The 26,576-nt window shown below is 35.3% G+C and overlaps 1 protein-coding gene across 2 annotated transcripts; it reads left to right on the top strand.

Moving 5' to 3' along the window:
- The first annotated feature begins 2,490 nt into the window (after positions 1-2,490).
- Positions 2,491-26,248, top strand: LOC149794099 (dnaJ homolog subfamily A member 1-like). 2 transcript variants are annotated; one of them, XM_089968069.1, is made up of 6 exons: positions 2,491-2,647; positions 9,168-9,323; positions 11,228-11,522; positions 15,685-15,912; positions 17,751-17,981; positions 21,582-26,248. In XM_089968069.1, exons 2-6 carry the CDS (start codon positions 9,192-9,194, stop codon positions 21,896-21,898), a joined length of 1,203 nt encoding a protein of 400 aa, XP_089824195.1. In that variant the 5' UTR covers positions 2,491-2,647; positions 9,168-9,191; the 3' UTR covers positions 21,899-26,248. The 2 variants fall into 2 exon arrangements, with proteins under 2 accessions (XP_089824195.1, XP_089824194.1); XM_089968068.1 differs by having other exon boundaries at positions 9,165-9,323.
- Positions 26,249-26,576: the final 328 nt, after the last annotated feature.

Here is a 26,576-nt window from a genome sequence, read left to right as displayed (position 1 = left end):
CTACGTTACGGATACCTGCCATCTCACCTCTGTCTGCGTGGGTTCGAGTCTAGGATTCGGCTAATGTGGGTATGTGACAAAGCTTGCCAGTAGCTTCTCGTGGGTCGGTGGTTGTTTCCGTGGTTTTCCGGGTTCTTCCTCCACAATTAATACTGGTCGCCATGTATAGCCTATCGTGTGCTGAAAAATGGCGTCAAACCCTACAACGACAACGACGACGAGATCAATGACCTGCGAAGAAACAAGAACTAATTTTAGCCCTACTCATAACAAAATGAAATCAAGGTATGACAGGAATAGATAATAAAAATAAAAAAGTTTTCAACTAGTATTAAAGTTCTAGTTTTCTAGCCCATACCTCAAAGTCCTCTTCGGGCTAAAGTAAATGGTCCTTACACAATTGAAAATTGATTTTAATTACATCATTAACACTCCTGAGAAGTCTAGACCAGAAAACTTTCGCATGTAGAACCAAAGAAAAAGAGTGACCAAAACAGCTATTATGTGAATATGAGCACCTGTTTCAAAATATGAATAAATAAAATTGAGCACAATGTTCAGATTGTAGATTCAGCATCTGTGAAACAGCATCTTTATATAATGAATCGTTTCAAGCAGGAATGATCAGAGAAACAAAAATCAGCGTTTACTGGAGAATGATTTCTTCGAACCAAATATAAATAACTCGAGTTGAGTACGTGTTTTTGTGCCTAACATATACAAGTCACCATTATCACCATCTGATTTATTTTCAAAGAGAATACTTGATGATTGCATTGAAAAAAATAGAAATGCAAAATATATTAATACATTTGACAATATATATTAATACATTTGGCATCTTAAAATGATTTTTGCAAATTTCACTCTCAGACATTTCGGCATCTGCAGTTCTAAATGGACTTTATCAATATAACGTGATGATATTTGGTATGAAAGGTTATTCGGTGATATTCCAGTCTTTAATGAACATAAATATCTGATCTAGATCACTGTGATGCGTATATCGATGATGTGATCATAATTATATACTTAGAAAGATCATTTGGTAAACATTCGGAAATTTTTTTGATAGACTCAGTGATGCAAATCTGACAATTAATTTAAGTAAACGTGAGTTTCAGGGGCATCCGCAGCATTATGGTGGGGGACATGTATTGGTCAGCTAATACGTTTAACGAATGTAGGCCAAAGAGGTGAAATCGGGGTGGGGGATTTTCTTGCCTAATGTGCTGGCTTCCATGGTGAGTTTTATCGTGTTGTGTTACATGTTCAGGACATGTGGTTTGACAGGTTCAGGTTAAACCTTTAAAAGGTAAGGTCAAGAGTGTCTCTGTATTTACAGTGCCTATAAATAATTGCGATGTGTTGGGTATGGCTAGATCTTATCGGAAATTATGTTCAAATTTTTCAATAACTGCAAAGCCTTTGACAAGTTTGTAGGGTGGGAAATGCACGTATAATTGATCTGACATGTGTCAGGAGTCTATTGACAAATTAAAGGCCAAACGTAAAGGCACACCAGTTATTTCAGCATTAAATTTCAGTCACGTGTGTAAACATTCTTGAGATGCAAGTGATGTTGTGGTTGATGGAGTATTTATTCAACAAAAAAAAAAATGGTTTGGATTGTAAGGTGTGCTATTTTCAGGACATGACTGTTAATTGTTCTTGTTGACAATAGTGATGGTTAGTTTATCGGGTATATACATCTTTCCGACATTCCCAATTTATTAATGGGACACCTTCTGAGAGAGAGAGAGAGAGAGAGAGAGAGAGAGAGAGAGAGAGAGAACATCAGGAAAATCTAAACTCCTGATACACAAGAGCATTCGGTTTAATTGGAATTTATTCAAACATTCTATATTTTGTTGACATATGGAAGAACATGTAGGATTATTTGGGCATTAATGCCGAACAAACCATGAGTTTCTTTTGAATTTTCACACACACACACACACACACACACACATATATATATATATATATAAAATTGGCGCGTGCCACTGATGAATGGTGCAGTGGTGAGGTTTTCTTTTGAAAACAGAACCAGAAAGTGCAGTATATGAAAGTAATATAGAGGTATACTAACATTCTCTCCATTATGTATGTTGCAAATGCAGACAAATTCATTTTAAACTCGTCACTGTCTCAGAAGTTAATATAAGTAAGGCGAAGTGCAATACGGTAACTATTATCCAAACTGCGCCCTCCCATCATTCACCAAAATAAATTAATTTGAAAGTTATTTTACCCGTACTCAGTTATGCCATGTCGATTCGTAAAGTAACAGTATAACTATTGAGGAAAAATGGGAAAATCTTGGGGTTTTGTTGTTGTTTTTTTTATATATATATAAAACTCAAACCCTACTAAATACGAAACTAAAATGTAGAGCAAGTCAGAGTGCAAGTCATCCACGTGCAAATAACCAGCAGACTGGTCTGCAGATTATTATAAAATCGTGAGTATGTTTTGGGGAGTTATTCACCACAGTCTTGCGGATATCGAGAACATTCTCTCTCATGGTCATACATTAGACATCAAGACAGTCGGCTGTAATCATTTGTTAGCTATTTTCAGTTGGCACCGAACGATAAAAGCTGTTAATCAGGACATTAAGTCAGAATTAGAATTCTTTTACGCCGTAAGTATTTAACATTAATATTTCAAAGTTGTGGTATATAGCGTAAGTAACGACGCTAACAACTGATTTGTCTAGCGGCTTTATCATTCGTTGTCTGTTCCACTTACAGTTACAAGAACATTCGGGACATTCCATTTCCAAGAGGCCGTTTCGCTATACATCTGATAATTTCTTCCTGAAATTGAGATAAATGTCTTTCTACTTCTTTGCTTTGTAACTGATTTCTTTTCATAGAACACTCATAATGAACCGGGAACTAAATTCAAGCATACTCGGTAGACGGACCAACAAGTTCTGCATTTTATTTCCTCCTCTCTTTTAATTAACTGGCGGTGAAGAAAAACTCTTTATGGCACGATATGTATTGGAAAGTAAGTTTTGTTAATCTAGCCACTCCTTGTTACTAAATTTATTTTTTATGCAGATGGTAAGTGTAATACTTCATTGAATCATGGCATTACATCCTTTGGAAGACTTGTTTTAGTATAGTCCTGCGTGTAAGATTTATCACGTTATTTGTTTTAGTGCTATGTCTTACTTTCCAAAAAACGGCCTTGTGTAGCGTATACCGCTGTTGGTTGACATTGGAATGAGTAGCCAAAGTTTCAGGAATATCTCGCTTTTGGCAGCCCATAAAGACATTCTTCCACAAATTTATATGCAATTAATATACTTGCTCTGCTGTTTTAAGCTGGTTGAATCAAAATCTGACACCAGCGAATGGACGCAGTTCCATGTTCGTTGACATACATTTGAATTTGTTGAAATGCGACGGTAGTCTGGGTATGCTGAAACATTTCTTACAGTTCCAGTAGGCAAAGTTATTAGTACTGATACCTATCAGAACAGAATACCCATCCAGTGGCTGTTTACCTCAAACTTGCTGATGCTTGTAATGAAAGCAGAATCACCCTCGAGGCAAGAGCAATTGAGCTTAACCATATAGCAGCTGACCAATGTATGGGAAGGTTATGATGTGTCTTAGACCATTTTCCTCTGACACCACCAATGTCAAGGAAAAAAAGACAAGATATTGTTGGTCTATAGTTGTAGAAACCTGAATTTTACATTCAGAATGTGTGGTATTCATTAACTTTTTGTTCATGACTGAAAAGGTTGCTATTTGATAAACTTAAAGACTGAAAGAGGATTTTGCATCATTTAGACTATTTTACCTTTGACAGAAAAATAGATATTAAGTATTATAAGCATGATCTTGTAAATTCTCGATTTCAGGAGAAATGTGAGAATTTTAGTGGAGTCTTCTCCTGATAGTAGGAGCTTGTTACAGATGAACTGAGTATCATTATGGGGGGGGGGGCAAGGAAGGTTCCAAACATTGGTAAAACTTTTAATCCTCAGTCGCAGTTCTTGGACCTTTAAATAATAAAGTAAGAAAATGTGAGAATATCTGATAATTAAAGAACAAACCTTATATATATATATATATACATACACAGTTTTTAATAGATGCATACCCCTTGTTTTGACATTTAAATTATGACTGATTTTTGACGCACATAGATTAGGGCTGGAGCATCAGTATTTATTGCCGTTGATTCGCCTTTGACTTCATTTCTTGCAAAGAGTCTGCTGTCCATACCAAATGTACTGTATGAGGCACTGATTGACATCTGCTCAAGAACGGTTTACACCTTGAAAGCCAATAATCTACAGCACCAGTGGAAGATATATAGGAGTTGGGTGGAGCTAACACTTATGTGCAACTGAATTCAGTTGAATTGCTTTGAGATTATGTTTGAAGTTTATGACAGATGAAGAGGAAACAATTATGACACAAATGGACTTCCTTTTGATCACATCAAAATTGGTATACTGGACATTATATTATAATCAACTGGTCACGTCTGGAGTATATGGCATCTCGCAAAGCCTGTTGTCAAGGTGTGGAACAACTTGAATAATTTTATTGGCAATTAATTTGCTTCATTTGGCAGAATGTTTAAAACTTTGATATCATTTATGACTTCACTGGATTCATTGCTGAAAATATTTAGGCGTTTGACTGCGCTTTAAATTATAATAGAACAAGGAAATAAATGGCTTCTCATGAAGCCACTTTTGAGCGTGGGTTTGTGTTTCATTGGCATATAATTTGCTTCAGTTTGCAAAACATTTAAAATCTCGATTGTTTTATTTATTGGATCACTCAGAAAACAATTGAACGGACATACCACTTGGTTCATACATCTGAACTTTAAAATTACAACAGCGCAAAGAAGTATATTTTCTTGTATATCTCGGTCTTGGAAACGACGATGATTTTTCTGCCGACCCCCAGACTCCAAAGAAACAGAAATGGTGTCAGCTCTGAGAAGAAGGTGAGTCAATCTAAAAAGATTCTTTGAAAATTTAAGAACAATTGGAAAATTGAACTAAAATTTCTGGGTACCTCCTTGATATCTGAATAATATATAACCTTCATAGTTGTATGGAGATATGTTTGCAGATAAAATGATCAGATCAATTCTGCACTGCTCTTTGCTGATGGGTCCTCATGTGGCTGATGAGTCCGATACGAGATTTGCATGTTCTGGAGCAATGTGTACACTTGAGGTATGGGTTGGTTCTTGACGTTGAGGCCTTCCTGTGTTACCTGGTGTTGGCGGCTTGTTCTGCGGGCATCTTTGAAGGTTTTGCACCCATTACGAACAGCAGCACACCAGCCAGGTTTATCCTTGGTGCAGGACTCAAGGTTTGTCACAGATATCGAGCAGCATCTCAGGCTGTCCTTGATGGAGTCTTTGAATCTTTTCCTCAGGCAACCAATTTTTCTGTGTCCACTAGATAGAACTCCATACAGAATCTGACATGGCATTTGAGCCTCCTCCGGAGTTGGGCTGTCATGACCATCGCTTTGATACTGGTTAAGCCTGCTCTATCCAGCACTTTAGGTTCATCTCTGTCTTGCCATCTGATGCCCATAATCCAGCACAGAGCTCTCTTGTGGAAGTGCTCAAGTTGCTTGATGTGGTGCTTGTATTGTCCAGGTCTCACATCCATATAGGAGGCTTGTTAGCACAATTGCTTTATATACCTTTATCTTGGTGGACAGTTTGATATTCTTGTGATTCAACAAGCGAGAGCAAAGACGTTCTAATGATTGACTGGTACTGCTGATGCATGCCTTTATCTCATCAGACATTTCGTCGGAAGATATGATGCTTCCAAGGTACTTGAAGTGATTGCTTTCCGTTGGGTGTCTTCAGTAAACACAGTGGGGGGGAGGGCGAGCTATGGTGCCTGGGACAGGTTCGTATAGTACCTTTGTCTTGTTCAGACTGATAGTGAGTCTGAAGAGTCTCAAGGCTTCTTTGAAGCAAATAACGATGATCTGGAGATCTGCTTGTGTGCAATGAGGGCTCAGTCAGACACAAGAAGTGCTTCGAGAATAAGTATCTACATTATTTTGGACTGGCTATTCAGTCAGCAAAGGTCAAAGAGAGAGCCATCCACTCTGTACTTTTTGTACAGACCATTCTGGAGATCACATGTAGCATGTTTCAGGACACAGGTAAAGAATAGATTCAGTAATACTGGGGTGAGAACTCAACCCAGCTAAACGCTGTTAGAAACATTGAATCACTTGGAGACATCATCAAAGAGAATGAGTCCTGTCATGTCAGCTTGGAAATGTCTGATCAATTAAATGAACTTCCTCTGGCAACCAAGTCATGCTAAGATGACCCATGGTACATCCCTGCTGACCATATCTACAGCCTTTTTAAGATCTGTGGAGACGCCATAGAAGTTCATGTTTTGTTCAATGCACTTTTCCTGTATTGGTCTCACTGAAGATCATGTCGATTGTGCTCTGATTTGGTCTGAAGCCACATTGGGCCTTTGTCAGTATGGTTTCCGAGACACTTCTAACCAGACGGTTGAGAACTATACGTGCCATAATTCTGCCTGCAGTTTCCTCTTTTATATATATATATATATATACTGCCATGTGGGCTTATTCTGCATAATGATACGTCATTTCTGTAAACAGTTTATCATGTGCTACTTTGGGTAAAAAAAATCAATTTTGTATCCAGAAAGAAGAAGCGTACATTAATTAAGAAAAGTGGTATTCATAAAGTGTACACAAATATCCTACATTTAGGCTCTAAATGCACATAAAAAATGTGATTTCTAAATGGCAATGTGAAGACCTACTCCATGACCTTCGTGAAAATGTAACCCAGAAAATTCTATTTACTATGCATCTTTTAGATGGAAATATGTCCCTTAAAACAAAACTATTTTAATCCAAGTTTACATCTTGCAAGTTGTCCCAAACGTACAAAATCCTCTGCTACCCAACGTGTCTACTTCCAGCTAGAACATAAATTCTCAACAGATTCTTAGCGTATAGTCTGTTTCTTAATTCTGTTGTAATTTTTCCCTGTTAACAAAGCATTGTAAACACATTACATCCTATTCATTGTTGTTTCTCTTCCACGTAATAGCTCATTTTTCATAAAATGTTGAACTTTACTAACTTTTTTACAAGATTGATTTAGTTTGCTTAATATTTATTGGCATTTGTACATTGAATTTTATAAAACTAGCTATAAACCAGACCTAATTACTCGACTGAACTGCTGACAGAAACAGTCCAAAGTAATATATTTCATTTCTGTAGCAAGATGGATAAACATTACATCTTTTCAAAGCTATGCTCAGAATAGGTAGACATATTGCGAGTCAGGAAAACAGGGTGGTGGTATCCCCTGTGGCCAAAATTAATATTATTTTGAACAGAATATTCTGGTGACAATTGCAACTTTTCAAATGGTAAGCATTGCTGTATTTTATTTTTGTCAATCGCTCAAATTCGGTATGCATTTTGCTTCAGTATTGGAAACGAAAACCTTAGGTGTGCAGAAATGCCCGACAGCAGTGTCTATGTGTGTGTGTGTGTGTGTGTTTATATATATATATATATATATATATATATATATATATATATATATATATATATATGGGGCTATGTTGTCAGTGAATTTTCTCAGTGAGTAGGAGTGCAGAATAAAAAATGTGTAATATTTGGTGCAATTTGAAAATAATTTTAAAAATATTACCTTTCTTAACAGAATGAGTGGTTATCATCGGTCTGCAATGGTAGCATGTACTATAAGGATAGTAGTTCCAAAGTAATCTATAAGAAATCAATGTTGAAATAACAAATTCAGCATTACTTTGTTTGCAAGATGTAAGCTTGTTTATTGACCACTGCTCAGTCAGCATTTCAATCAAAATGTTATATAAAGAAAATTATTATCAGTGCAGTTGTTTGCTATTTACAAATCTTTAAATTCATTGCTCAAACTTTGTTCCTTTCTTCATTGCCAAATTAAAATTCGAACTAAACAACATATGATACCCAAATTATCACCCTTTCCTGGCTTTCCACAAGACCAAGTTTAGAAAAATACATCAACCACTTCAGTGGCCTAAGTAGTAAGTGTGTATGCCTTGGATGTAGGAGGTTTGAACACTGGCTAAGTTGTACCAAAGTCTTATACAAAATATACTAGCATCTGCCCTGCTTGGTGCTCAGCATTAGGAGGTTAGTGTTAGGAGTGGTCAGGCTGGTGTCTGGATAATGTGACTGGTTCGGGCATAATGCTACATGTCTGTGTCACATTATTGCAGAGCTAGACATTGCTACAAACTGTGACACTGCAGACATATCAATATGACTGAATTTTATTTAAAAAACGGCATTATAAATCCAGATCACACAAACACAACAATACATCAAAATAAATAAAAGCAGTTTTAATTTTTCCTGTTGTCAAGGTTTTGTGTATGCTTTGTTGTTTTGGTTTCTGACTTGTTCCGTAAAAGCTGTTTGAAGTTTAGAGATTAACAAGGTATACCATATATTTCTCTAATGGCATCTCATATATCAAAGTTTTACCTTCAGGATCTTTTTTTTCTACACATGTACTTATGTTGTTTTTTTTTTGTTTTTTTTTAAGATTAAGAAAATTTGGTTTGATCCTTGTCTGCCTAGTAATACAGCTCTGTCAAAAAAGTGGGTGGCCTCACTACAGAAGATAGGAGACCGGAATGTACCGAATTTCAGTAGATTTGAATTTATTAATTAAATTTTCATAATAAAACTACCTTAATCTTAAGCTTTCGGATATTTTGTGTGTCAGTTTCTCATTATGAAATATTTGTATAAAAAAATATTAATATGCACTTAAGTTGACAAGTTTTGTGAACGTGGTGCATGTGCCTAAATTTGTAGGGAGTTAAGGATTATGTACTTGGTGTGCAAAATAGTGTTAGATGTGTATAAAAATAGTTTTAGGTTTGCAGGTTCAAACCTATAAAAAAATATCCAGATAAAAATGGGAGAAGTGAGGGAGAAGGAAGTATAAATATATAATGTTGGGTATTACTTTGTAATGTAAAAATGTAGCATTTTGGGATAAGTTAAGATGGAATTTCTTTGGCTATGCAGCGTTTATATACAGTTGTCAGTTTATTTTATCAGCAGGAATAGTAGCCAGTAGTATCAAGAATGGTGAAGGAGACTGCCTATTATGATATACTTGGAGTGAAACCCAATGCTACTCCAGATGAACTTAAGAAAGCCTACAGAAAGATGGCCCTGAAATACCACCCTGACAAAAACCCTGATGAGCCAGAGAAGGTATTTTTATGAAATGAGGTTTGATTTAGTTTATCTAATGTATGTTCCTGTTTCATTTAGAACTAAGTGACATGTGACACTCTTGATCATTATTAGCCAGAGTGCTGTAGTAGAAGTGCTTTGCAGTTACACGTGTTTCTGTATGGTCTTTACCACACAGTGAATGTTTTCTCTGAACAGTTTTTTTTATACACTGATAAATCATAACCATAATCAGAATAAGTTCTCTCTCTAAAATGATTAGTGTGGACACTTTTTTTAATGTGGATCCCTGCACAGAAATGGCACCCAGTTTAGAAAGTTGCAGAGGATGTTCCATTGGGTGGTGAGAACAAGAAACTGTCCTGGTATGTGTGGTGATATCAGAACACCCCTTGAGGATTCTCATGAATACCCTTTTTTTTTCTTCTTCCAGTTGACAAAGAAAAGGAGTCCCACCATGTCTAGGTTTTTCTAGTCAGTTTACAGATGGATTGAATAGTTGATATGATTCAGATATTGTGCTTATTTCCCACAAAAAAACGACAACCTTGCATCCATAATTATTGTTGAGTGCTATGCTGTTATTAGGGTAGGGTATTCTATAGGGTAAGATGATGTTGGCTTACATGGTAACCAAGTTCATTGTCCCACTTGCAAACTTTACTCCATCTTATATTCCTTACAAATGGCAAGGTTAAAATATTGGAGGATGGGAGTACAGCACTCAGCACTGATATAATATTCAGTTGAAACACAATAAGGGATGTAGTAATTTCAGTTGTATAGAGTTTACAGAAATATTGCAAGAAATTATTTATAGGCAATATAGTATGGGACATGTACCTTCAGGATTATTACAAGAAAATACCAATATACAAGAAAAACCACACATTCAGTGGGGACACAAAATATAAGGCAGAGAAGATAAAACCCTATGAAGAAACGTGGATATATAAAATAAATTCCTGATTGGAATCCATATTCAAATATGAGGAATTTATCTCCTAGTAGGAAGGTTTGTTGTGCTGGAGGCTGAAAATGATAGGAGTTGGAATTTTCTAAATGACCACACTTTTTCTATTCCTGAGATGAACACGGGGTGAGTGATGCTGCTATACCTTTAAAAATAACAATGTGTTATAAATCAAAACTTGGAAAAATATTTGACCTGCTTTTTTGCATTTTCATGCGGAACAATGTGTTTTTGATGAAAGCAGTCACGGACTGCATCCTGAAGCTTGGCATAATGGAACAGGTCTCAAGATAATCCTTAGGAGAACACTTTTAGTCTTGACAGTTCTCTGATTGATTGATTGCTGTCCATGTTTCCTTTCTTTATGTCCAGTCCTGTCAGGATCGGAACCTGGCACCATGATATGTTGTTCCAATGTAAGCAGACTGGTTACCAACTTGATCAATGCAAATGTTATAAGCATGATCAGTTGCTATTAAACTTGTTTTCTTGTTAAGGTATATTATAGTTTTAATCACGATTAATATGACATTAAATTGTAAAATTATTATTCTTTTTCTTAAAAAAGTAATTCTGGCTTAAGCTTGCTAAGAATCAAGTTGTGCTAATAATAGCTAAAAAATGTCATTATGGCTCAAGCCAACCGAGTGGAGTTGTGAGTTCAGACCATCATCAACAGTTCTTTCAGTTTTTTTCTGTTCACCCAGTTTACAATATAAAATGTTTTATTTTTATTTGTTTTTAGTTGTGAAGATTGATTTTAGTTACATGGATGTCTGATTTTATTTCATGTGTATTAGTGGAAATTTTCACCAGTCCAATTTCTGTGCATCTTGAATCCCAGGTTGTTAGGAGCCATAAATTGTCTTTTATTATACCATATTATATCTTGACATGTAGTTTGTTCATGAGGACTCATAAAGTGCTTTTCCATTTATCTATATTGCAGTTCAAACAAATCAGTCAGGCATATGAAGTATTGTCGGATGCCAAGAAAAGAGAACTTTATGACCGTGGAGGGGAAGAGGCTATCAAGGGAGGAGGAGAAGGAGGACATGGCTTTGAATTCCATTCACCTATGGACATATTTGACATGTTTTTTGGTGGGGGTGGCTCTCGGAGGAGGGGGCCCAAAAAGGGGAAAGATGTAATTCATCAATTGAAAGTTTCCCTTGAGGAACTCTACAATGGGGCTACACGAAAACTGTCTTTGAAAAAGAAAGTTATATGTCCAAAGTGTGAAGGTATAGTATTTGATGAATGTTTTTAATTCTGTGCCAAAAAAATGTGAATTAAATATTTAATTCAAAATATCTAGTAAATCTGGATGATTTTGTTATTATCCTTGCCATTTGATGAGAATTGAAGAAGGGCAATCACTTCAACGAATAATGTTGGCAATATTTTTTCAGTGTTCAGACACTGAGTTAGCGAATGGAAGATGGATTGGCAGGACCCAACTGGATTTCTGGACAAACTTTGTAATAACATATGATCTGAAATTAGATAAAGATTAGTAAAACTAAAAAGTTCAAATTCCTAAAGTAATAAAACTATACAGACAACCCCTGATTTTCAGGTATATTGCATTCCTGATAAACTTCGCATGTGTCAGATTTGCTAGACTTAAATCCATTCATCCATTGGGTGCAGAATCTTCATCCTGGTTGTACACAAGAAATTGACATGCTGAGTGTTCACATATATATGCAAATGTCGCTTGTCTTGGTGTTTGTGCAAACATTAGAAGTGTGTTAGTCATGTATGTGTAAATAGGGAGTTTACGTGCAATATCAGGATTTTTGGTTTGTATTGTAACCATGGTCACCTTTGATGGCCTCAGACCATCCTAGACTTCCCAAACTATTGGTTTTCATTGGCTAACTTTTTATATTACACATATCACAATACACGGCTGTCAATACACTTGTGTGGACCATTGTTATCGCTACTCCTCCTAAAGTACTTGCAAGATTTCCATGAAACTTTGCACACACATTCTTCTGGTTGTCTTGTTTATTTATATTTTATTTATGTTGTGTACTGACCTTTCCTTCTGATTATGTTATGTATATCTATATTGTGTGATTGACCTTGATCATTAATTGTTTTTAGGGCTTGCCTGAATAATGTCTTGTTATCTTATAAACAACATGATGCATAGCAAATATTTCTCTGATTTTAGATTATACATTAAGACAGTGAAAGACTTGTGATGTCTGATTGGTCTTAAATGAAAATTGTGTAAATCAGATGTCCCATATGGGCACAATGGCAGCCATCATGAAAATCTTATCACATCTTCTCCTGAAGAGAAAGTCATGTGGACAAGATGTTGTCACCAGAAGACTACTTATGATGTCTAGTTGGTTCTAAATGCAGATTCAGTATAGCTGACATGAAATTTTACCAGAAGATTTCTTATGTCTAGTTGGTCCTAAATAAAAAGGGTGCTAATCTTCTTATGTCCATTATAGTTGCTAAATATTTGGAACTCTCTTCCAGATAATGAACCCTATGTGTGAAACTAAGTTTTTACTTCCCCCCAGTCTTTTGCTTGGTTTCCTTGCCATCTTTGATTTCATTTGCAAATATGGGGATCAGCCACTGATTAATGTTTACTTTAATTTTGTCACTTACATAATAATATTTAAAGTACTGTTTGCTTACCACACATGACTATGACCACTAGTGCTTACACAGATAGAATTTGCTTGCCATTTTTTAAAATATTCTGCCCCCATGATTTATCCAAAAAAGATAATTAGCATGATAATACAAAGCAGGTGTACTATTAGAAAGGTGGGATCAACACCTGTCTCCATGTTGTAAGTGGGTTGACAGGATGGGCTTAAACAAGAGGTGTCGTTAAGCTTTGGAACAGGAAAAAAAAATATTTTATCATGTTCCAAGATATATAGTAATACAGTTTCTAAGATGCATCTTTTGTATATATGTATGTGATAATAAAATGGATCATTCAACTGGGCATACTTCCTGCATAGCTGATGCTTTTGTAAGATCATCATAGACTACAGAATTGTGCAGCAGCAGAAGGTCCTGCAAATAATGTTCTCATTGACCTGGCAAATAAATGCCTTCCCATCATTGGTATTTTTTCTTAAAATACATCATTACTGAATGGAAATATTATAAGTGAAAAATAAATAATGAGTCCATGTTTTTAGTATGCCTTACTATCAAACTGGAAAGGTTACTCATTTATAGAAAGGGAAGCAACCTACATGATGGTACAAGAGCCAGTAAGACATCTCATTTAGGCTGCTGGAGCTAGCTTTTGACAAGCTATCTCAGTTGCTGGTCCATATTTGTCAACGGTATTACAGTTCACAAAACACTCCCTTTCTTGCCAAATGTGCCAAATCACTGACCCCCTCCCCCATTAACTGCTTTAAATTGCTGTCAGTTTTTATCCTTTCACATAACCATTTTGCCCTTATCCTTTCACATAACCATTTTGCCCCTCTACTAGGAGTAACTATTATATCTACCTTTGTGCCAATAACATGCACTTAATTATCTGTCAGCAAATTCTTAAAAGAAAATCTATACTTTCACAAGTGGTAGTTGGCTCAAGGGAATGAATACAAGGACAGTGGATGTTTAACATCGCCCTAAAAAAATGTCTATCCATTAAGTCAGTTAATGCAGTGTGGATCATCTCGGCAAATGACATACATCATCACTTCAGACTGCCACAATTCAAATGGGCTTCAAGAAAGCAGGACTGATCTGTTGATTGTCAGTTGTAATTAGTAATAACTGTGCTTTTGTTCCATTTGCTTGGCTGAATAAAAGATAGTGAAAACTTCTTCACTCATGCAACAACATTGATTCAAATGAGACAAGTTAATTGCTTTAACAGTAATATATCTCTTCAGCAGCTTCATACAGTGCTTCCGTGATCCATTCATTCTGTTGGATATGCTCTTTAATAAACAGCTGATGAAGTTATTTGGGGTTACGTGTGCCTAAAAAATGGTGCATACTGTGATGTTTTATTTTTCATTAATGTTTATTAGACGTTTGCAGATTTCTTTGAACATTGGTTATAATAAATAGATATATGTGCTTGTTTAAATAAAGAACAATGACTGGTAATTCTGCATTTAGTGCAGAGCTTTTATGAAATGCTACATGGGAATTAATTTCTAATCAGTAAAATAAGGTTGTTTGTCATCTTTCATTAATGTATCCTGATTTGTTTACTCTAAAAACAGTTGGTATGAAAACAAAGAAATGAGTGATGCTTTATCATGGTGTATGACAAAGGAAGGAAGTATGTTTTGCACATCAGCTTGGCTTATATTTCATTGTATTTTAAATGTGAGGTCCAGCTTGCCCATGAATACCACATCAATTGGTACCACACAAAATTTTAAGTCATTCGCAGTACATTTCTCCCTCGTGATATGTATTTTTGTGATGTGCTTGCAGATGTAATGTGGTACCACTGTGGATTCCATGACAAAAATCATTCAATTTATAATATGGGTTGAATGAAACCAGCAAAAAGTTGAATGTTAAATCTTTACTTCCTTTTCAAAACACATTTGCCTGAGGAAAAAATGATCATTCCTTCTATACTGCAGTTCAGTATATAACACTATTTCCAATATATCGGGGTTTGGTACATAACACAGTTGTGACTATAAAGTGGTTTGGTACATAAAATACAGTTGGCAGTTATGGTCCCTAACTACCATGTAGTAATGTTGGAGAGTTGTATATACTTGCCACATTCGTAAATCCATAGGCTTATTTGAAGGTGGTTCATGTCTTTCTTGTCACAGTGGTTTGGAGTTTGAAATCTTTGATAGTTTTAAGTGTTAAGCAATTCTTGATTGTGAGAAATCTGTGGAGTTCGCCATTGGATGAAATATCCACATGTAGTGAGGCATACAATGTATTAAGATATAAGGATATATTTTAATATCACCCCAAACTACCTGGCCGCTCTGGTGGCCTAGTGGTTAAAGTGTCCTCCTCAGATGCAGGAGGTCATGGATTCGATCCCCGGCTGAGTCATACCAAAGACTTTTTGTACTAACAGCTGCCTCACTTGGCGCTCAGCATTAAGAGGTTAGTGTTAGGTCAGCCTGGCATCAGGATAAAGTGACTGGGTGGGACATCATGCTACATGTCTGCAGCATTATGCTCCAGTACTAGACATCACTATAAATTGCCACACTGCATACATCATAGCGATATGACTGAAAAATTGTCCAAGCTATGTTAAAAATCCAAATCACACTCCCACCCCCAAACTACCATATATATTATTTGATACCAACATACAATATTCTACTTTTTTAAAAATATAACAAAGATTCCTTACATTTTAAATGGACAGTTTAACTTGATAAAACACATGTTTCCTTTCAGGGCGTGGAGGTAAAGAGGGTGCTGTCGAGAAATGCACAAACTGTCGGGGCACAGGTATGCAGGTGAGAATCCATCAGTTGATGCCAGGAATGGTGCAGCAGGTTCAGTCTGTGTGTGGAGAGTGTCAGGGCCAAGGCGAGAGAATCAACCCAAAATACAGATGTAAAAACTGTGCTGGCAAGAAGGTGACAGAAGAGCACAAAATCCTCGAGGTCCACATAGACAAAGGTATACTTATTTTGACTGCTGTATTCATCATCAGTATATCTTGTTACACACACACACAGAGCTAAGCATTGTTTTAAGCAAGACAATGTACAAGTTAAATCTTATTTGATGCTTGCTGAGTAATGACATTGAAATGGTGCATGTTAATTTGGATTTGGGAAACTTATAACCTGATATTAATTAAATCAAAACAATAATTACTGTAGCTGGTGAATCGTTAGCAGTGTACACTAGCCATTTTTATGCTAACACCATATTCTTCCCATATTAGGAATTGATATCAGTTAATCCACAGCCTAATTGTTTATGTTTATCAAGGACCTCTGTCTTTTTTGTGTTGGGCTCTGCATTGGCTCGACTACATTGAACACTTTGTGATCATCATGTTATTTATTTTTATCATCATCAGCAGGCATTGTTAAGGACATTTATGAACATTTATGTGTCCTTCAAGACTTTTTCATGATCCATTGTCCTGGTCAGGAGACTTAACAGATACAAGTACCGTGCTATTGCAATTGTTAAATTATATATACTTTGTTTTTATTTAATATTTATATATTTCATTTTTAAAGAATAAACATTATATATTTATGTAAATATTAAGATCTTTTTATATGCCTTTCATGTTATGATGGACTCTGTCCATCAGTATGCCTGTTCCCCATTTCATTTTTGCAGAGTAATTTGAGTTCTCTGGCCTCTGCTATTACCAGACTTTGCCAGTAGCTTTTGTGTGGGACAAGGAAGTAGCCTAACAATTACAGGCTTAAAATATTAAAGGTCAAGGTTACATGACTGAAAGAAGGGAAACATTTTTCAACAGCATGACCTGTACACCAGATACCTTGACCAGCATTTGTAAATGACATGCAGTTTTGCACCTTGATTGTATTATCACAGTGTCCTACAATGTTTTATACTGTGACCCCCCAAATTTTGATTCTTGTGCATCCCCTGGGTGTGCTGTTTTGTAGAGAAAAAAGGAAAAATAAAAAAAATTACATATTACTTTATTTGGTGCTAGCAATACCCAGATACTACAGATGATAACAAAATCAGATATGCAGTTCATATCCATTTTAAAACAACATATTTATAGCAGGCAGAACATTTAAATCTTCTGTCCTTGGAATCCTAGCTGTCCTTGGAATCCTAGGTGCAGTACTGACTTGCATTTCATATAAGTAAGAAACCTGTTCATTTTGGAGTCATTGACCAAGGTCATAATGCCTTTATAAAGAAAAATGATTTCAAAAAAGGTACAAGTAAGAACAGATATTATAAATGACAACAATTTTACGTGTATATTTCACCCAAATCACCATTGGTGATGCTATCAAGTGTTGGAATTAAATAATGCTGTGATTGGCTTTGATCTTGAGAAAAATCTATCAGATTTTAAATGGTTTTTTTTTTTAAATTTAAATTTCAGAACTATTTATTGATGACCAGGATAAAAAGCCTGATTGTGTATTAGTGCATTAACATTTTCAGTGCAATCCTTTTGTAACTTTGAACCTAATGTGCATTTCTTTGTTTACTTACCATTACTTCTTGATTCTGACATGTTCTGTGCTAGATTTTCATTCTTAATGAATGTTATTTGTTCAATAAATTTTATGCTGAAGGAATTTTACTATTCCTTACTATTCCTAAGTACATCTACTCTTTCACATTTTATACTACACAGTCCTTACGAAACAACTGTAAAACACAGAATACTGACATTGTTTTAAAATATTTATTTTCCTCAGATTTTCACACAAGGAATCATTTGTTCAATACAATACAAAATACTAAGATGGCATGTATCATTAAATGACTAATATTTTCAGGAATGAAGGATGGTGAGAACATTTGTTTCACTGGGGAGGGTGATCAGGAGCCTGGTCTTGAGCCAGGGGACATACAGATCATTCTGGATGAGAAAGAACACAACGTCTTCAAGAGACACAAGGATGACTTAATAATGCACATGGATTTAGTACTGACAGAGGCTTTGTGTGGATTCCAGAAGACCATTCACACACTTGATTCCAGGGTTCTTGTCATCACCAGTTTGCCAGGTAATTGTTTCTTCCAAAACGTTTTCTGCAACTTTTCTAAATTTATTAGGATTCAGCAAAGGAACACTTTTGTAGTAATTGTATTTTAATTAAAAAATACAAACTTTATGCATGATTTTGGTCACAGTGCTTGACATATTAGCAGCATTGCACACCTTGACATTATTGTATATGAGCAGTCTCAATCAGTTATACTTGTATATAAACCTGAACCTGCCATCACCTAGTGCATTGATCTGTACTCATAGATTCTGTTAACTGGTAAATGCAGGTTTTTATTAACTTTTTGTCCCTATACTAGAGAAAAAATGAACCTACAAACTGTAAAACATTTTAACTATCTCATCAATGAAGTCTGTCAGAAGCTGACCTCCTGTTTTCAATCAGTTGTAGTCCTGTATTCCTGCAGTCTTTTGATTAGAGATTGATGGGACATCCAGTACACCAGAAGGAGTCATTTTATCTTGCTGAAGGATTCTGGTAGTGTAATGGTATACATATGGTATAATTTTGCCTCCCTAGTCGATTAAAATAGAAAACTTTCAGGTAGGGATGGAAGTCCCATGGTTATCAAATTATGGAAACATTGTATTGGATTGCTACTGCATCTCAGCAAAAGAGGAATCTTAGAGGCAAATTTAATTGTGTGTAGCTGTCAAAACGAAGGCTGAAGCCATCAGAGAGAGATGCTGACACCTCTTTCAGTGCTGTTGTATGTGGCTAATTGCAGGTGCATGAAACAAAAAAAAATGTAAAGCATCCCTCTTCACGACATAGATTATAATCCATGATTTTATTTCCTCTTCTTCAAAACAGTTGTTACTAACCATGTTTTGTTTGCAGAAGGACTGGCTTGTTTTGGATTTTGCCACTTTCTATTTACCAGTGACTGTAAGTTGTATGATATATGAGCCATTCTAAAGTTGGAGGCTTTCACTCAAGCCAAGACACTAAAACAAAACTTTTTATGTGGTTCATGTAAACACCATAACTGTTTGCTTTATAAGTGATCTCTGAACCAAAGTTCTTAACTGTGTCTGGATTAAGTTGGTGATATACAGTAACAGTATTGGAATGGGATTAGACTATTGACATGGTGTTGGCTTGAGATCTCGGACCTCGTCTAATGATAGGCTGCAGATGGACAGCCATCTTTGCAGTCAGTATAAGATAACCAAGTGGAGTGTGTGTTCCAGTTGGATTTCCTGTTACTAAACCTACCCACACTTTGCTTAGACATTGCTCTGGTAAAAAAAAAAAAAGAAGCTAAAATGAAGATTTTTTTATATACATAAAACATTCTATGGAACTAAAAGTAAAAAAGGCTATGTGTGGACTAATCACAGCAATAAATCACCGTATGTGGTGATTTCAGAATGTTTAAATGCAATAATGGAAGTAATGATAAGCCCAGTACAGAAAAATACAAGATAAACATTCAACCAGACTTAGCTAAAGTTAGGGACTACTAAAATTAGCACAAAAAAAGCCTGTAGGTACAATTGCTACTTAAAAAAAATTGCAAAATCAATATAGAAAAAGAAAGTGTTCAGTAACTGAGCATATGATATGAGGGTAAAAAGTGGTGTGTAGCCAGATCTACCATATTAAAAAAATTGCACAATTTATAATATATATAGGCTGTGTGAATTACAGTGATTCATAATAAGCAATAGGATAGGTCAATGTGAATTGATTGCCTCGAGTTATGCACTGATAGGGAAGATTAAACAAAATACATAGCCTAACTGGAAAAATGCACAACTACAACTGAATTTCACTAACAGGCTGTGTATTGGGAAGAAAGAAGAATAAATGCCAGGCCATACACCATATGTACAGAGGAAGTGCTAATAATTCTCAAGAGAGCTTTAGTTCACAGAGAAAAAATTCTGTCCGGGTTGTAATCCAAATTTTTATGAAGAATGTGCATAAGAGATGTTAGCCCACAGAGTGACAGCAAATCTTCATTATACTTCAACAGTTTGATTGTAAGTGACATTATGGAGTCAAAACCACAGAGTGACATTGTTTCGTGCTTATTTGTTTATTGAGATATTTATTAACTTTATATAGTTCTATTTTTAATGCCATACAGTATTTCAGATCATTGGCTTGAGTGTACATGACATAAATACTTGTTAGTTACCATCACTGTGTTATTTGCTAGGCAGAATTGTATATATACGATTTTGAGTCTTAAAGATTACAGATTTGTAAAGGACTAGATCTCATGCTCATACAGTTGGAAGTAAAAAAGTAAACCTAAACTTCTCTTCATTCACGAAATTTTTCCATGTTCTCTTGTGTGTATTCAGTTGTTTCTTTTGTGATTTTTGATGCAGTAAAATTGTTAAAATGGGATGATTTGTCTTGGAAAAACAGAAGCTGGGGAGTACTGAGTGTTGGGATGGAAAACTACATTTTATCTAAAGGATTACACTGGTTTTAATGATGAATTGTTTTAAGCAGTAGTGATCAAAATTATAGCCTTGTTTCATGGTATTATCAAAGCAAATAATGGAAGCTCAACATTTTGCGCCCTTGGCGTACTTGTTTTTTTAATGCATTCATCCATTCACATCCAAGGTTAACTTTAGTGTTTGATATTTTAAAAATATTTTCCCATACTTTTTGTCTCTTTGCTAAATAAATGGTATGGTCGATACAAAGGGATCACTTGCTATGTTTATTTTGGAAAATATTGCCCCTGTTTGATCCATAACAGAAATATTATACCATTTTATTTTGTAGAAAACATTTAAAACTTTTTAATTGATGTCCCACATTGAGGTACAGGAACCCTGTAGCAACAACCTTTTCCATCTGTCTGTTCTTGCACAACCCAGAATACATAACTGGATGTTCTAAATTTGGAGTTGACCTCTTTCCACTGAATTTATATAAAGTTATATCACAGTGGACATTGCTTATAGCTGGCAGAACCATTAAAGATATTTTGATGCAGTTTGGTATGAACATTGTCTTATAGACCATGTTTTTTGTCTTATAAGCTCCATTTTGGGTATTTGAGAAAGCTCGCCAGTAGCTTCTCGTGGGTTGGTGGTTCTTCCCGGGGTTTTCCCGGGTTCTTCCTCCACCATTAATACTGGCCGCCATGCATATCCTAGCGTGTCCTGAAATATGGCGTTAAACCCCACAACAACAACAACCAAAGACATGCAAAAAATGCTACTAACAGCTGCCTTGCTTGGCACTCAACATTAAGAGTCTAGTGTTATGACTGCTCAGCCTGGTGTCAGGATAGTGTGACTGGGTGGGACCTCATGCTACATGTCTTTGTCTTTGGCATGATGCCCCAGTGCTATACATCACTATAAACTGTCACCATGCAGACATCGTAATGATATGACTGAAAAATTGTTAAATCTACGTTAAAAATCTAACACACACACACACACGCTGAATAAGGTTTTAAAGTCAGCCAGCATTTCTTCTATTGTTGCCACAGCTGTTGCCATTATTTGTTTTTGTGAAGCATTACAGTATTTGAAGGATTTACTAAGATGTCTAATGCTTTGGGCATGTTAGTACATGCATATACTAATTAGTTTCCAACATGGTCTATTTTCATTTCAGGAGAAGTAATTAAACATGGAGAGGTCAAATGTATCTTGGGAGAGGGAATGCCATATTACAAGGACCCATTTACAAAGGGAAAATTGATAATTCAGTTTTCTGTGAAATTCCCTGAGAAAGGTTTTATCTCCCCAGAAAAACTTCCAGCCCTAGAGCATCTTCTTCCACCACGGGAGGAGTGCATCATTCCTGACGATGCAGAGGAACACACACTTATTGACTATGACCCAGATACTCAGAACAATCGTAGGCGAGATGTGTATGAAGAGGATGATGATGGGACACATGGACAAAGAGTACAGTGTGCATCTCATTAATGCTGTGTTGATGTGCTAATTTTATATGTTAACTTTGGCTAAATATATGTATGATCTGTTTCAATCATATAAATATCAAGGCATTTTTATTTTCCTTAGAATTAATACTACTTTGAATTTGTTTTAGTACTCAGTTTTTTTCCCATTCAATGAGTATTGTGTTTCATGCTTGATAATGGGTTTGGGATCAAAATCTTGGTGAGCTCTTCATGCATGCAGTGTTTAATGCAAATAGTAAAATTTAATTTACAAAAACAACTCGTTGAAGGAAAGAAATTGCAAGGGAATCAAAGCTGAAAACTTTACAATAGAATAGAAAAGTCTACAAAATCTATATGTACTTACTTGCACATTGTGAGTTTTAGAATGAGTAGAAATGATTTATTTGCAAAAGTTGTAATGGTTGATAAAACCATATTATGAAATATCCATTTTGTATGAATGACTATGTTTACAGTTGTCTGCAGACATTCAATCCTTAGGTTATAGTAATTTCATCCATCAGTTTAGGGACCCTGGAAAGAACCACCGAACCACGAGAAGCTACTGGCATGCTTTCTCACATAACCACATTGGTCAAACCCGAGCCTCAAACCCATACAGACAGAGGTGAGAAAATTTTCACTTGCCTTGCATATTTGTAAGGACTAACTCCTTTGCATAGGAAATTATGCCAGTCGATGAACACATTTCAAGGTAAACTTGTACACCAAAGCAGACAAAAATAAAATAAAACCTATTGTCCCTAGCCCATTTTTACCTGCATTGGACATATTGGATGCATCAGTACACAGACAAAATATAGGGGGGAAAATGTTATTTTTATTAGCACACAGTTTATCCAGATAGTGTGAAAAGTAATGTTTTCTAATTACATTACTATTGATAAATGGTGGTTTTATTCAGTAAATTGTACATTTAGACACATTAAAAGTTCCCTGTAGTTTCATTTCAGAGCTGACATTCCAGAAAATATTTTTCAGTCATGTGCAAATATTTTTTCTCACATAAGATGAATGCAATGTCCCTGTAAATTTTGGGGAAAAATTTAGCACATACAAAAATTTAACAAGACTTTTAATGTTCTTGAACCATCTGTGAAATGACTAAAGTTTGATTAGTATTTTTTTATTTATCAACAATATTTCATATGAAATATGACATTCAATCAATTTTGTGTATTTTTTGGGATCAGACTATTTTTTCAGAGTTCAGACATGTCTGTGTAATTCTAAAGTTATTTCGCAATTATGTTTATGTTTGTTGATCTATTTTTAATTTGCACTATGTAGCAAGTATGGTGATGATATGTTAAATTCTATACTTGCATTGTAATGTAAAGAACTTCATTAAACCTATTACATCACAAATGTCTAAACACTTGAAATGTTGAAGCTTTAGCCAGCTGCAAAGTAGGATTTAAACAGCAAAATCTTGAAAAGTTTGTAAATTCTGATGGTTACCTTGACAAGTGTTTGAATCTGAGGTTTGCTCCATAAAGAAATGGACCGCTCTGGTGGCATAGTTATTAGAGCATCCACCTTGGATATGGTAGGCTGTGGGTTTGATCCCCAGCCGAGTCATACCAAAGTCTTCAAGAATTGGTACTAACAGCTGCCTCACTTGGCGTTCAGCATTAAGAGGCTATTGTTAGGTCTTGTCGGCCTGGCATCACGATAATGTTATTGGGTGGGACATCATACTACATATCTGCAGCATGATGCCCCAGTACAAGACATCATAGTGATATGACTGAAAAATTTTAAAAGCTACATTACAAATCCAAATCACAACACATCACACCATAAAAAAGATGGAAGAGGGCATGATTTCTAACATTTCAATGCAAAAAGGACCCATTACAAATGTTAGGAACCCATTTGTCAAAACTTTTAACTGTGTTGGGTTGCTTACACGTTTATGAAGACTTAAGTTTATGTGATTATTAGTACTTAGCTTTGTTTGAAATTGTAAACATCACATAATGTCAGTGAATGCTCAGTTGACTGGGTCATCAAGGCTTATAATGAAGCTGGTCAGGTGCTCTGCAAAGGGAAGCAGATTTTCAAACAAGATTGCCATAAGCACTATACAAGCTGCATATGTAGTCAAGGCCAAGTGGTCAGGAAATAGCTGTGTTGTGTGTGTGACAAAAGGCATTAGATCACCCATAGCTTAGGTCACCTTGTATCATACTTATGAGAAGAATATTCCGTTTACTTGCATACAAGTCATGTTGATTGAAAATCAAAGTCTCATAATGGGACATTGGTCATGTTGCACCTAAAATCACCTGAAACTGGAGAAAATTGCTAGTATAATATAGGGTTATTTTCAGCTCTGTTAGTCATAGATGGCCTGTTTGTTGTCCATCTCCGGCATCTCTGTGACCATTATCACAAGTTTGTTATTGCTACACCTCGTAATCTATTTGGAGGCTGGCATGAAACTTCACATATCAAGAGCAATTGGCCCAGCTTGAATATGCTATGTGTTCATTAACATTTGTATCCCATTCATTATATCATTATGCCACATTGCATTTGAGACAGGTGCCGTAATAGCATTTGAAATGGAATGATACTGTGATACTGTTTACATTGGACTGATGCTGTATACTGTTTGCATTGGACTGATGCTGTATACTTTTTGCATTGGACTGATGCTATATACTGTTTGCAGTGAACATATTATTTAGTAGCTCACCTGGTCGTTAGGCCCAGTGAGCTCAATGGAATGGCCCTGCATCGTCTGTCCATCAAGAGTAGTAGTTGTACTGATTTGTGGCTAAAATATTTGTGTGACATATTGTTTTTCAGAGGAAGGTTTCTAGCTTTACAAAATAGTCGATTTCAAGAATGCATAATTAGAAGCTAATTTTGAGCAGAACAGATAAAGTCATGGACACAACCATTGATCAGATATGTCAAAAATATTAACAGAATGATAGTTTGTGAAGAAAACAATTGTATACTGTGAACCTTTTACATGGACAAATGAAATTAATCCTATGCTTACAAAATCAGGGAGAGTTTGTTTTTTTTTTTTTTGGTCATTTGTGTAAAATAGTTTTCTTATTTAGAAAACTATGAAATACCCTTTAAAACCCATGAAAACACATCAGAAAATATCTTTAGTTCTCACCTGTTCATTTAGAAAATTTCTGCTTTATTTCCATGCAAGGGAAAATCCTGATTAAAGAAAAAACAGTTTTGTGAACATCGAAAAAGAAACATTATACTTTGTGTTAATAATAGTAATGTTATTAATATTTTTAGAAATTTAGTAAACAACATCATCATCACTAGTATCATCATCCTCACAAATTTTTCTTCATTCAGTTCTTGTAGTAAATTTTTTTATGGAAAAAGAGTAAAAAGACATGCAGTTATGATCATCATCACAAATAAGAGTATATGCTCCTTGTGAGAATAAAGACAGTGGTAAACTATTATTATTCAACAATCTGCTTAACTCTTGTTTGAACATTAATAGTCCTATTTTGAGAGTACACCATTAAAATACAGGGACAGCACTTGTCTTTTTGACTAGCAATAATTTGTGTGCCAGTACCCTCCCCTTGATCGACTGTTATGCAGAGTGATAACATGATATTACTAAAAGAAATAAAATACTTAAACATGCATTAACTGTACTAAATATAGATGTATGTAACCTGTATATAGTCATACTGGAAATAAAGTTTAGGTCATGAGCAATTTTGTTTGAAACTGACTCTCCCTACCATGTACATTATTTGGAGTACAGTCTGGAATTTCTGAAGTAAAAAAGAGATGTGACTCTGCCAGTTTAGACTACAGTACATTATGGTGGTCAGTGATGATCTGTAATTTGCTTATCAAAAGGCATGCAAGTTAATAATGGTATGTAAGAATAATTTGTACCAGGAAAGTCTCCCTTACATGGGAATATGTCTTGCATATTAATAATATAAAGCGTGTTTTGCCAGCAACTGCTTTAGACAGAAAGGATAAATTCTTTCTTCAAAATTCAAACCATGTTCTAGTGTCTTATAGTTTTTTAAAGGATGTGTCCTTAAACAGATTTGTGATGGTGAGCAAATAGAGAACCACATTTAAATCGACTTTATCTTTCCATAAAGTTGTTGGTTTGTTTTAGGATATTATTAAAGCATCCTGTTGACACGTATTTGCTAACTGCACTTAAATGTGGCTGATAGGTAGATATTGGCTATGTGTGTGATCTTAGCCCACTTTTTTTCATTTTTCATTTTTCTTAAATCCAAGAATGTAATAAGTGGAAAATTTGTGCTGTCATTATATGTGATGCTGTATGAAACTGTCTTTTAAATAAAACATATGACACTTATGTGTTTTTGCTTTTTTCAGTATAAAAATCTTGAATTTTACAGACATAAAACCATGTTATAACCATCTCAGTCGGCTGAAGAAAATGATGCATATACCTAAAATTTGGGGGAGGGGTAATAAAAGGGGGAGCAAAAGTACATGCTTTTCGTTAGGTGAAGACAAACTACATGTAGTTTGAAAATACTTGAACATTGACAATTTACATTTGTGTAATATAATACATATCCGCTATTAAATCCATGAATTTTGAGTATAGATCACGTTATAAAAAACAAATAATTGCCATATAAAAAAATTGGAATTGGTAGTCCTTGTTTGATCTTTAA

This window comes from Sinohyriopsis cumingii, chromosome 8 (assembly GCF_028554795.1).
Source record: "Sinohyriopsis cumingii isolate HCF-2022 chromosome 8, ASM2855479v2, whole genome shotgun sequence".
In the NCBI taxonomy this organism is placed as follows: domain Eukaryota; kingdom Metazoa; phylum Mollusca; class Bivalvia; order Unionida; family Unionidae; genus Sinohyriopsis; species Sinohyriopsis cumingii.
This window is presented reverse-complemented; position numbering and strand designations above follow the sequence as displayed.

What these genes read in the sequence shown, in the direction of transcription:
- LOC149794099 (XM_089968069.1), top strand. Translation starts at nt 9,192, where the DNA reads ATGGTGAAGGAGACTGCCTATTATGATATACTTGGAGTGAAACCCAAT. An exon ending in ACCCTGATGAGCCAGAGAAG is followed by an intron (nt 9,324 to 11,227) that starts GTATTTTTATGA and finishes TCTATATTGCAG; the next exon opens with TTCAAACAAATCAGTCAGGC. An exon ending in TATATGTCCAAAGTGTGAAG is followed by an intron (nt 11,523 to 15,684) that starts GTATAGTATTTG and finishes GTTTCCTTTCAG; the next exon opens with GGCGTGGAGGTAAAGAGGGT.